The following is a 13,805-nucleotide window of genomic DNA, read 5'->3' on the forward strand; positions in this document are numbered from 1 at the left end:
ATCTAGATAACGTTAGTGGTTTTCCCAGCATATCCACGGAGTGAATGATGATGAGTGGGGCGAAGCGTCCATTCGTCCGTGCTTACGTCTGTTCCTTCATCCGTGCTTCTGTCCGTCCGTGTGTCCGTTCATCCGTGCTTTTGTCCATGTGTCCATACGTGTCACTGTCTTTTCGTGCTTCCATCCGTTCATCCATCTATGCTTCCGTCCGCCCGTACGTGTGTGCGTGCCTCTGTCCAGACACACGGACGGGCGGATGCTTCGCCCCAATCATCATCATTCACTCTATGGATATCCTGCGATTTTTCGTTTGTATTTGTTTGTTTTTGTTTCGAGCAAAGAAATACTCTAGATGTTGGTCTTGCAACACGGCCCATTGAACAATCAACGGATATCATAGTGTCTCCAGTAAATTGATCACGTTAAAGGGGCCTTGCGACACTTTTGGGACGACCTTATTTAGCGCCACAACGCACGTAGCGATGGTTATTGAGACAAATGCAACAAGAATTATGGAAATTAGTGCACAGTAAGTGAAGTTATGAGTCTTCAAAGTTCGAAACTTGAGCAGACTATGACGAGAAACATTCTTTTTTGCATTTTACTCGCCTGCTGACGTCAAAGACAGTTTCCAATCACAGCGCACGTCTCATAAAGACATACCAGGAATGTCACCTTGTGGTGGCCTTCCCACAATACCTCATTACCGCTCTCTCTGACGGCATCATATGCACGGTTACTACAAACCACGTGCGTCGGGTAGCAGACGCTCACACGGTCAAACTATGAAAGATACACATACGCTTTGGGCGGGGTCCCTTCTCGGCTTGCTTGTAAGACCCATTCTACGGCAACGCCGGCATCTACCGCCTGTCGCATTTTCGGCTCGCTTTTGGATGCGTTTCCACCTTTAGTTGCCGGCGTCTCATAGCCTCATTCACAGGCTAAGTGGGGTGTTCATTGTTCTGAAAATACATCACTTATAAACAGAAATGATTTCTTTCTGAGAAAGTGTAAAAAATGTTTTTGCTGTTCGTAGCATTCACTCGTATAGCCTAGCTACCAACATATGAACATTGCACGCTACTTGTCGCGCCAAGCCAATAAAAAAGCGAACGGTCCTTGTCGTCACGTCACATGACATGACATCACTTCCCATAACAAAATAGCATATGTGTGTTGCCATAGTCTGAAATCAAGGTAGTTTGCCCGTGAATGAAAATTATAACAGCAACGATATCGGCGCGTTCCACATCACCAGAAGAACCAATAAAAAATACATCTTCAAATAGTGTCGTAGGGCCCCTTTAAGCAACGTGCAGCACAACGAAGTTAAAGTACTGCCAGTTGTGCGTTCTGAAAACCTCTGCAAATATGCACACTGCGTTTCAAGCCATTTGACGAAATGGGAATTACATAATGTGCCTCCGAAGTTTATGTGTACAATTGTACACACTGCTGCTGAAGGGGATATACAGTGTATACTAGGCTCGCCATATTACATGCATGCCCGAAGGCCACAATGCGCAGTGACATAATGCCTTTACACTGTGCCATCTCGCCCTGTTTAGCATCCAGTGCACTAATTATGACGAGTGAAAAGAGAAAGTCGTTAAAACATGCACTAAAATCTTGTAACTCTGCTGTTCTTCACCGATTTGTGAAATTTTTGCGGCAATATATTTGTGAGGCAATAAACACTTGATTAACTGTAAAAGCGATTCAGGACACATTGTATGATGTATACTGCTGAATGTTCAAGTGCTTTAGAGTTTAGCTTTCTTTTGTTTGCTTGCTTGAAACTGAAATTGTGCAGTCTTGGCTAAGTGCCACGTACGTATCCGTAATGGTGTTTTCTGCAGGGCTGCGTCAAAGTCTGGGACATTAGCCAGCCAGGCTCCAAAAGCCCAGTGTCTCAGCTGGATTGCCTGGTGAGCATCTTTGTGACTAGTATCGTATGCAAGGGTGTAGCAATGGAATGGTGCATGTGTAGACTAAACAACCTTCTCGTTTTGAGAATTTGCACACGTAAACAAAGTAGGTGCCAGGTATGGTGTATGTGGTTTGTGAGTTTGCTTTTACCTTGGTAATTTGTCAGCTGAGGTCATAATGCAATAATTCTACCTGATAAACAAAGCAGGTTAATCAGCAGATGGTTTAAATCCATTACTACTTTGCCACCTCTTTTGAATGGCACAGAGAGAGCTTCTGTACTTAGTAATGTCTGTGTTTGGGTTGCAGCAAAGAGACAACTACATCCGATCTTGCAAGCTTCTTCCCGATGGACGGACGCTCATAGTTGGAGGCGAAGCCAGCACTATTTCCATTTGGGATTTGGCAGCGGTGAGCAACTAGAACATTTGTTTTTTACATCAGGCATTGTGACTAGCCTTTTGCAGTAACAGAATAATGCAGACTATATGTAAAAAAGTGCCGTGCTTGGCAGTTAAAGTAATGTTAGTGTCCCAACAACATGGCTGAAAGCACAGGTGTTTTTCTTTGTTTCAGTTTGTTATTATTTCGCTATTTCATCTTCATATTTTAACCATACTGCACTCTGAAAACAGTGTTCCTGAAGTTCCTTAATATTCATATTATTATAAATATGGGTTTTTCAAAAGAGCACCCGCCAAGAAGCATACGTTTTAGAGGCATTGGCAATTATTTGTTAGTCCATCTTACAAATATTTGGCATCGTTGTGTAACAATAAGTACAAAAAATTCTTTATGTACATTCTTGTTTTCCTTACTAAGAATGAAGATAGGTATGTATATATATTTGCTAAATACCTTTCTACACTTCATGTCCCTTTTGCTACTGTGTCTTAATGGTATTGGTACCTAAACGTTTGAATCTATCCTGTTCCAGCCAACCCCACGCATCAAGGCCGAGCTGACCTCAAATGCTCCAGCTTGCTATGCCTTGGCCATCAGCCCTGACTCGAAGGTTTGCTTCAGCTGCTGCTCAGATGGAAACATTGCTGTCTGGGACCTGCACAATCAAACCCTTGTGAGGTACGTTCTCTATTCCACTTGTGACCATCGTGTTGAGGTACATAAGAAGGCTGGAGGGGTCATTAGATTAGGAAAATGTACAGTCAAACTTGTTTCACACCAAATTCATGCACACGAATTCATGCACACGGTTCATTGCTATAACAAAAAATCTTATATGCTGACGATTTGCAACACACTCAACTTGGTATGCTTTCAAAAGCTGTGCCAAGCTAGAGTACCCAGGCTTGTTTTAACATTTATCAAGGTTTTGCCTGTCAGCCATGCAGAAACTCTGAGCCTTAGGACTGTGCCATAAAACTGCTGGTTTCACAGTATGAAGGTGCAAGTTGCTCTGATCATGAAGTTCAGACGTTTCTTACTTTGTTTACAGCATTTTAGAAACTCTTTGAACCACTTGTGTTGACATGTTCAACGTGCATTTTTGTAGTTTGTTGACTATTTGTTCAGCAAATTTTCTGGAAGGGAGCTGCAGCTCTTGAGGGCAAAATGAACAAATAAAGTGGCAGAGAGAATGAGTAGAAAAGACGATTGGACTAGTTCTCTTAGGAAAAGTGCAAAATGCAGATTGCCAAAGAGGGACATTGGGCACATAGATAGAAAAACCCTGCTGCGGTGTTCTTTCCTGCCCACGTGTGTATTGCGCTGTTCTGAAGATGACGATTGTGTTATTGCACATAGTGCATTGTCCAAGACAGATAGTGCCGTATCTACCGTACTTACTTGCATAATAAACCCACCTTTTTTTTTTTTTTTTTTTTTTTTCAGAAAAGTTGATGCCAATTTGGTGGGAGGGTTCATTACGTGGGAGAAAAAAGTCACTGGAGTTATAACAGTGAAAATTTCACGTGACGCCTTTGCTTGTTTTGGTTCATGAAATGCACGACAAATCCTCTTTTTGTAGTCCGAAGCACTTGCTGTTTCCTCCCGTAATGAAAGTGCACGGATCGACGCCGTAATGTCGTCCAGCCACTCAGTTCCCATGCTCCAGCACATGCTGTTCGAAACCAGCCATGTAGCTAGCGTATCTGCTGAATGCGCCCGGTGCAGCAGGTGTCTCAAGCTCACGACAAACCCGACAACAAAAACGTAGCGTCGGCACGGTGGGTGCGAAAGCGCTTGGCGTGGCTTCCGAGATGACGGGCGCTCTGTGTGCAGCTGAGCACGTCTGCGATAGAAGCAAGTAAGAGACTGTTAGAGAGTACTAGTGGCGGGAAAGTAGAGATAAAGGACAGAAATAGTGGGAAAACAAGGTCATTCTGCTTGAACAGAAGGAGATGCAACATAAATTTACATTTTTCTTTGTTATAATAAGATTGATTTATTCGAAGTAGATAAGGCATTAGGCCAACATGAAAGAAAGGTTTTCTTTTCAAATTTTTTTTTCTTGTGAGTCTGGTGGTACACGTCACCGGCTTGGTATAAAGGGGGCACTCATGGGGTTCACCATTCATCCATGTGGCGTGTTTCTATGCCATGCACCTGCCATTTCGGAAGTCCCGCGTTTTGTTTTTCGCCTTGTTTTTGTGCCGCTGTGCTTGCCTGGCGCTATCAGCAAAGAGGTTTCTCCTGCATTGGACAAATGCCGGTCTGCTGCGAGTGGCGGACTTTGAAAATTTTATTGACGTCGTCCGCGCTCACGCTGCTTAAAACTGCTTAGCATAGTTGCGAAACTACGTTTTGACTTTTATTGCGTTTTTATTTTGTGGTATACTGGCTTGATTTAACGTTGTTTCGATCGTCAATGGCACTATGATGCCGAAATAAAATGAAGAGATACATTTAAAAAGTTTTTTTTTTTTCTTTCTGAAAGGACCAAGGTGTGGGCTCATTACGTGAGTGGTTTCATTAGGCAAATAAATACGCTAGTACTCTACCCATAAGATCAAGTTGCAGGCTTCACCAAGCCTCCTCTTTGTGACTGTCCCAACATAGCACTTAGATCATTTTACTTGTCTGGGACTGCTGGTGAGCCTACTTGACGCATATGCAGCCATGTAGCCTGTTTGAGGGATAGCTGTACTTGTCCAGGTACAAATCCACAAATGGCCTCGTTCCATGAATCTGGCATTGAAACTCTTGACAAAGTCATGCCAACTCGTGCCAGTACTACAGAAAATTGTACTTTGCCTGCAAAATGGTGCAAAGTTCACACTGTCGAATTCGCACCGATGTTTCTCCAGCAGATGAGTGTGCTGATCATGTGCTTCATTACATGCTTCTTGTGTGTGAACAGAATGCCAGCTGAACAGCTTCAGTCAAATGCTAGTGAGACACATTAGAAAAATTGAACCATTACTGCCAGAATTGCTGACTGTATCTAACTGCACTGCACATTTGCGCCAAGAACACTGATGGCACCTTGCGGTGTTTGTGTGTTTTATTTTGGGGCAAATGTAGATGCTGTAGTTGCTGCTAGTGACTTTCTGGCTTGCACCTCGCAAGAACCAGGAAGGAGGAGGAGCAAGGCCATCGAGCCACGATGCCCACAATGAGCATTAGGTTAAAACTGCCAAATAGCCTTGTTCTATCCCAAAGCAAGCAACACTGAGCTGTCACTTGGCAAACTTGTCCCTGCACCTAAATTTCACACACATAGTCTGACATTCCGTCGTTATATAAATGCAAAAGAATTTTGGTGATACTTTTGCAAACAGAAGTTCTTGTATTCCTAAAATAAAAATTTTAGTGAGTGAAAGGAATTGGTGTGCACCTTTGTATTTCACTCACCCAGTGAAATCAGTGTGGTTTAGTCTGCTTACATTCAAAACACTGCTTAAATGTTTCTGTAATGGAGCGCTTCAGCGTATGGTGGCCTTCGTGCAGCATGCGAGGGCTGCACTTTCTGACAGACTCATAGTCGCAATGTTTAAGAAGACTACTCTTTGTTGACAAATGAAAGGAAAAAATGCATCAGAAACGATAAGCTGCTCTTACTGGACAAACTTTCAGTGCTAGCTCCCACGAAGAAGTGATGTGCTGCATGTCTCCACCTGCAAAAACACACTGCTAAAAGTTTCAGGTACGCCACCAAGATCGATGCCACACAAGGAGGACAACACTGTTAGGTAAAAACTTCAACACCAAAAGTTGAAAGTGTAGAGAAATTCTCTGTATCGCCATGAGCGGTTTTGCCCTGATATATAAATTAAGGTATGATGCATTGACATTCGACAGTGCTACAGTGGCATTGAGCTCTGCAGTTGTAGATACTGACGCACAAAGTGGTGTCTCTTTCGCAGCTGAAAGAAGTATTAACATTACAATTTCAAAATTCTGCACAATGAGTGCATTACAATCATGTGCAATACACACTCAAACCTTGCTATAACAGTCAGATCTGCCATGAAAATAGTTTGTTATATCCGAAAATTCATTGTAAATGTATATTCTTAACACTGTGTCTATGTCACGCACTTCGGGTGAGGCCCCGCCGATCCAACACCGACGTGCGGCAGACTCGCAGGCTTCCACTTTACGCTTCGGCCTGCGACGCCTGAAAGGCCTCGAAGTGGCACATTTCAAATTTATTAGCAGGTTGGTCGACCCGTGTGGGGTTGCACGTGTGGTGATGTGTGGGCCTGACCGACGCACTCATAGAGCACACACGGAGTTTCATTATGCATAAACAAGCATTTAATTGAAACAATGGCAAAGGCAGGAGTTAACAAAAATAACAGAGAGGAATAACACTGATGCGCGATGGAAAGAACAGCTACATAACAAAATGTGCTAAAAACACTACAAAAGATACAGGCTAAAGACAAATATGCGGAACATTAATAAAATAACAACAAGATGGAAATCGTAAAAGGGTTACAAGGAAATAATTACAGAATGATCATTGGTCGCGCCTTTGAATTTCTATCGTGCGACGCAGCGCACACAACTACACAGATTTTAAAAAAAAGGGCTGGTAAAGAATTTAACAGTTTAAAAAAAAGTCACAATAAAAAGTTCCATACGGACCAGGCCAGCTCTTGGTGCCCGTAGGGGAGTTGACGGGTGCCGCTGAAGGTCTCGCCGGCTTGGTAGACGACGAGGGTGCCCGGAATTGCAGCCGTCTCAATACGTGGCACGGGTCACTCCGTGCTCGCCGCCTACGCGAGACTCGCGACACCGACGACCGCACTTGTTGCTGGCTGTACGTCAACTGCCTTTTCTGATGCAGTCCAAACCTCTTCAGGGACGTACACGTGCTCCCGTCTCATCTGGGAGTAATTTTCCTTGTTTAGATCGCCGGTTCCCCTTCCGGTACCGGTGCAGGGAAGACGAGCTGGCGCCACGCTGGGTCGTTATAGTCGCCGGATGTCGTCCCCCAACACAAAAGCGCCCTTCCTTGGAAGATGGGGCCCGCGGATAATCCGAAAATTGGAGTCGTTTGTGACAGTCTACAAGAATACTTTTCTTCACCTACTTTGTTGTAACTGGTAATTTATATTCAGGTTTGTTGAGGTTTAAGTGTATATATATTTCTTACCGATCAAAATGAACAGCATTACCTGAGCAATACCTCATTTTCAGCAGCATTAACTGTTGATATATGGTGCTGCAGTCGGTGTGGACACATTCTTTGGAAACAAATTACTATAATATCAAGCACTTTACTCTGGCCGTTATTACTGGTGCCACAGGTGTCAATGCCCTAGCAAGACAACAACCAAGAAAAGTGACATGCGTAATTTGGGTTGCGAGGCCCCGTTGACAACATTCAACCAAGACAATTTTTTGTATGCCTAGCTCATGCACGGCACTCATCACATTCACGTGATTTTCACTGAGCCTCATCATTACAGTGTGGCTCATGTTGCACGGTGCATGAAGGTCGTCAATTGAACTAGCAACCCATCTTTCTGCTTACACATGCAGGCAGTTCCAGGGCCACACAGATGGGGCCAGCTGCATCGACATCTCGAGTGATGGCACAAAGCTCTGGACGGGTGGTCTTGACAACACCGTGCGCTCTTGGGACCTTCGAGAAGTAGGCATTAGGTTCCTAAGATCTTGTACACATGTAGTATAGAAAAACTGTTCACCACCCATAAAGGATGACTCTGCCCACTAAGGAGTACTGACATGAATTTAAAATTTTTTGCAATTGTTGCTCTAAATGAAAAGGCTAGCTTTAAGAACCCTAAAAAAAAGTGCTGTGGCGCCCAGAAATGCTTCGCATATATTTTTAGCACTGCTACTTTAAACGAACACTTTCAGTTTTGATATCGAAGTGGTGGCTTCTCTGTGACCTGTCACAGAGAGACAGTGACCTGTCATGCCAGTGTCCTGTCATGTCAGACCTGTCATGCAAGTGTAACATCGCAGGGAGACAGTAGCTTGCACTGTACTAATGGTATATCTGTCATCTGCTTGCGGTACAAGTAAATGCGTGCAAGTACAAGTGTGATGCGTGCATTATCTTCAGCAACCTCGACAGCGATTTCTCTAATGTGGGCTGCATGCACAACACAGAGTTGGCAAACTCGGTCGGACTGTGTTCACTCTTCAGGATAATGTCCATTGCGATGGGGCTGGATTTTTTGGGCTATGCGGTGAAAACATTAAAATCAAAGAAAATATTTTATGCATGTTGGCTGATTCCGTTATGTGATGAGCATTAAAACTTCGTACCAAGAAAAAGAAAAAAATGTTCCTTTTATGGTGTTTCGAGATCATTTTAGTACACCTTTAACGCCAACTGCAAGCATTGTCTCTAATTAAGCCTGCAGTCACACAGGTTGTCAGTTATGAGTCGTACTGGCATGTTCATCAATTGCTGTCCTCATGGCTTTGTGAAGCTCTCTTGTTTATCTGGCATAACCTCATTCTTGTCTAAATGTTTTGTTGATCAGTCTTTTCCGTTACTGATAAGATGAAAAATCTCTTGTAGCACATTGTGGCATTATCCACACACCATGAGTGGAAGGGCACGTCGAAATGTCACAAAATAAAACTTACTAAGCACTTGTGGTATTCACTAACTAGTAGGCATACAATGTGCAAAGTGATACCGTAGGCTCTATGGAGATCTCTGTTGGATTTGTTGCAGTTTCATTTTATCTGCTGGCATGTAAAATAAATGGGTAGATAATACAGTAAACGCTTGTTAATTCAAATTTCACAATACCAATAAAGCCTATTCGAATTAATGCCTAATTATCAACACTATGAATCAAACAATTAACATATGTCTATTACATCAATACTACACAATTACTTTCTTAATACATAATACCACTACTGTATTTACTCGAATCTAGGCCGGCCCACAAACAGTGAAGACAGTGTTCACAAAGATATAACATTTATTGAACATAAAGATAAAACAAAACAGTTGGTTCATGATGAAAATAACTCGATAAACATACCGCTGCTAGTCCTGTGTGTCCTTGTCATTATACTGTTTGCGCTGCTTCTAATTATTTGCATTATGAAGATGCCGCGCTTGCCATTGCCGCGCTCATTCTGAGTCGTCGTCGCTGCTTCCCTCGTCGTTGACTTCTTTGTCCCTGTCTTCAAACAGTGCACAGTCGTCGGTGCCATCAAGTGCATTGGATATTCCGCACTTTTTAAAAGAGTGCACAATCAATGTTCCTGGGATGTCGTCGCACGCTATAGCCCCTCCAGTGACGCGAATTTTTTTCGTCTACTCTGAAGCCCCGCCCAGCTTAAACGTTGGACGACGATTTTGCGACTAGGACAACTTTCCTTTTATAAGCGGCACTATATAATGACACGGTTTCTTTGGCGCCATTGGGTTACGCCACACACATACCACTCAGAGCATGACTCGAAATTAAAAAGGCTCACCTCAACACTCGTGACCAAGATCTGAATGCGGCTGCTAATTGCTACAATACAGTCTGGGTGGCGCTAGTTGTGCACCACTTTTCTCAATGGAAATTGGCGCGTTTTTCAAAATCTTTGAATCTAAGCCCATCCTGGAGTATGACGCAAAGAAATTTGAAAAAAAAAAAAAACTATCCGTCCAAATTCGAATAAATATGGTAATTAATTTGCATAGAAGCACTGTGTAAAAGTCTCAATATTCGTCGCCGACTTCATTCAAAATGTGAACACTGCTCAAAACCCCTGTGCTTAATTCGATACGTCCTCTGAGCCAGTACATAGTTATGTACCAACAACGTGGTTGTAGGTGGTGACCACGGCTTCTTGAATGCCCACGATCGTTTCAGTGGCTTGGGAATGTGGTTTTCGTGCTTTTACGCTACACATTTGTGGTGGTTTGTGATCAATGTGCTCCGAGAAGCATCCAAATTGACCAAGTTGCGGCGAAATATGTTCGAATCAGTGAGTTTGATGCCATTAAACAATGCCTACACTCGCCGGAACCAAGGAACATGTCTGAAGATCCAATTTTCTTAATAAACAAGTGTAATTAATGAGCTTTTGCTGTAGTAGTGTTTTAGCTGTCATACTTTTAATTGCAGACAACAACGTGCACGTTGTCAGGTTATGCATATATAACCTTATTCTGAAAAATGACACAAGAGTCTGCTTAATTGCATGCCAGTGCCATCATTACTGATGAAAACATAAGACAAATTTTGTGCCATCATCAGTGCGGCCCTGCATGGCCTCGTGCAACTTGCCAAAAGCAGGCTAACATGTCATTCACATAAACTTTCATTTTTCGGCACATTTTCTGCCTATCGTGTCTTTTATACAATCAAATTCTCTTCAAAGCACATTCTCATTTTTTTTTTATTGATTTCGCTAATGCTGGGTTCAACTGTTCTGAAGATCCCTATTGAAATACGCGGAACAGCTGGTGCTCAAACTGACTGCTTTCCCAGGTTATTCCACCCCTTTTATAGTCATGCTGTAATACAATCAATTCATATGTCACTTGCTTGCAGCATCTGTTAAAAGCTGGAGACTGGGGTGTCCTTGCTAACCAGTGACACTGTTGTATCTTCTGAATGCAGGGACGGCAGCTGCAGCAGCACGATTTCACATCACAGATCTTCTCCCTCGGCTATTGCCCAACAGGAGAGTGGCTAGCTGTAGGGTAAGCACCAGTCCACTGTGTTCCACACTGCATTTGATAGCACACTTCTGCCTTCTTCTGCAAGCCAATCATAAGGCAGAGTTCAGCGGCCACTTCTGGTTATGTAATAAACATACTACAGAAAAGACTCTAATTCATGCAGTCCAAGGATTTGCAAAAATGAGACTAATCTCTTAGAATAGCCATTGCTGTAGGTGTTGAAATTTAGCGTTGCAGCTTTATGTTATGTCGTTTGGAGCTTATAGGTGCCAAGATTGCATATTTGCGATAACATTAAACTTTAGACGATAGAAACAGAACATTGTTAGAGATGTTTTATTGCTGTAAGATTGTTCACAGGAACTTTCTTCCTAATAAAATACCTATAATTATATAACAGTCAAACCTGTATACATCAACTCTAAAGGTGATTGCATAAAATTTTGCGTCATCCTGTGCTTTCTTTTCTTCTTCTTGTGTGCTGTGTATTTTGTGCCTTCCTCAATTATCTTGAACCAACACTCGCTCGCCCAAAGTTTGTTTTACTTGGTTCTGTATATCTAGGTACACTCAATCCTCATTATAACAAGATCGCATTTTGCCTGAGAATAAGTTCTTTATAAGTGAAAATTCAATAAGAGATTTATTCCTGACACTATATATATATTGCAAGAGTATTCTTCATTTACTTCATTATTCCTATATTTCATTACATCCAAGTTCTTTATATCATGGTTAAGGTGTAGTTTGATAGAAAAAATATATTGTCTACGAAAAACATTTTGAGGGGATTTGAAAACTGTTTCATATCCACAATAATTCTTTATATGTTGGCATGATACATGCAGGTCCCACTGTACTATGGGGTGTCATGCATGAAATATGCATCTTTATTTAGTTTGTGATCCAGTCTTCACAGTGCCGGTTGCCACACTAGAAAAACGGCTATAAAAAATGACTGCTGTCTCATTCTTTTATATGCTTTCTCGTTGATTTGCTTGTTTTGCACGGCAAGGGTACATTATTCGAGAAAAAAAAATGGATGTGAATGTAGATTCAAGCGAAGTTGGCTTGCTATTAAGGAGCATGGACTGCTCTTAAATGCAAGGAATGTTTATATAAAAGAAGATCTTACATGGTTGGGCCTTTAGAACTTACAACCCTGATAGCCACACAGGAGAAACGTCATAAATTTTCATGCTATTTTTAGTTTGTGAATTTTATACGGTAAAGATACATGTTTGAAAACTGACAGCAGTGTCACGTTTCTCCGCTAATGTGTAATATGCTTAGTGTCAACTCCCATTTTCTCTGAATGCAGCATGGAGAGCAGCAACGTGGAAGTTCTGCACTGCAGCAAGCCAGACAAGTACCAGTTACACCTGCATGAAAGCTGTGTCCTGTCGCTTAAGTTTGCATCGTGTGGCAAGTGGTTTGTCTCCACGGGCAAGGATAACCTGCTCAATGCCTGGAGGACACCCTACGGTGCATCCATTTTCCAGGTAATTGTTGTTTATTACTTGAGAGCATTGCCGAGGACCAAAAAAAAGCACTCATTCTGTCAGAGCGATGAAGTTGGTATCCAGATCTAGGAAGGGCACGATCACGCTCAGCTGAACCTCTCATTTAAAGGTCACAGGGAAAGTACATTAAAAGCTCGTTAATTCGACACCCGTAAATTCGGAATATTCGGACGGTTCTATTGGTCCCGGCCAAAGTGCATGTTAATCTATGGGACCAAACCTTCCTTATTTCGTCGGAATTCGGCTCCGCACTGCTTAATTTGAACAAATGCTGACGGCTGCTGCTACACAAAAGTGTGATAAAGCAGCGCTGGCACCACTGGAGTGAAATCGAAACCTGAGTGGCATCGCCACTATCATCAACTAGTGGGGGCGATCGCAGCGTCACCGAACGTCAGCGTCTTCTTTCTTCTCCACTCAGTGCCTCGGACGCCATTTTCCCTTGTGTTGTCGTGTCGGAACCATCTCTTGTTGCGGAGTTCTCTTTTTCTTCCATTGTGACCGTATTTGCATGCTACCACCATCGTGCGCTACAGTGATGGCAACGCCGAAAAAGCGGCAGAACTACGACGCGAAGAACTTGGCGACTAAAGTGGAAATTTGGGAAGTACTGAAGAACGGCGAATCGCGACAGCAGGTTATGACCAAGTACAACGTGAAGCGGAGCACATTGGGAACGTACGTGAAAAATGAACAACAGATTCGACAAGCCTTCGAAAGTGAGAAGTTTCATGCCTCTAGCAAGCGGTTGCGAACCGCAGCTCATCCCCAGCTCGAAGAAGCTTTGCTCCGGTGGATTACTGACTGTCGCAACGCGCATCTGTCTTTGAGCGGACCTCTCGTCATGGCGCAAGGTGAGAAGTATGCTGCAATGATGAACATTGAATCATTCAAAGCGTCAGAAGGGTGGTTTGCGAGGTTTCGAAAGAGACACGAACTTGTCTTCAGGAGTGTGTGCGGCGAAAAGGCCAGTGTTGACGAAAGCGTGACCACCGAGTGGAGAAATGTGAAGCTGCTGGAGCACATTGCCGCATATGAACCACGTGACGTGTTCAATGCAGACGAAACTGCTCTATTTTTCAGAGCTCTGCCCGACAAGACCGTGACATTCAAAGGGGACGCGTGCATTGGTGGCAAGAAGTGCAAGCAAAGGATAACTGTGCTTCTTGCCGCCAATATGACTGGCATGGAGCGCTTGCTACTACTTGACGTCGGGAAGGCGCTTAAGCCACGTTGTTTTAAGAACGTCAAAAGCCTTCCTG

At 43.1% G+C, this 13,805-nt stretch overlaps 1 protein-coding gene across 2 annotated transcripts in view; it reads left to right on the top strand.

Annotated features, from left to right (window-relative positions):
* Window positions 1-13,805, top strand: part of LOC119183211 (transducin-like enhancer protein 4) — a 75,534-nt gene that overhangs the window by 59,300 nt on the left and 2,429 nt on the right. For both annotated transcript variants that reach the window (XM_037433604.2, XM_037433606.2), the window contains exons 14-19: window positions 1,863-1,931; window positions 2,242-2,343; window positions 2,870-3,015; window positions 7,885-7,996; window positions 10,959-11,041; window positions 12,342-12,522. In XM_037433604.2, the coding sequence (XP_037289501.1) occupies window positions 1,863-1,931; window positions 2,242-2,343; window positions 2,870-3,015; window positions 7,885-7,996; window positions 10,959-11,041; window positions 12,342-12,522 (693 nt within the window). The remainder of the gene's footprint in view (window positions 1-1,862; window positions 1,932-2,241; window positions 2,344-2,869; window positions 3,016-7,884; window positions 7,997-10,958; window positions 11,042-12,341; window positions 12,523-13,805) is intronic.

Source organism: Rhipicephalus microplus, chromosome 3 (genome assembly GCF_043290135.1).
Source record: "Rhipicephalus microplus isolate Deutch F79 chromosome 3, USDA_Rmic, whole genome shotgun sequence".
In the NCBI taxonomy this organism is placed as follows: domain Eukaryota; kingdom Metazoa; phylum Arthropoda; class Arachnida; order Ixodida; family Ixodidae; genus Rhipicephalus; species Rhipicephalus microplus.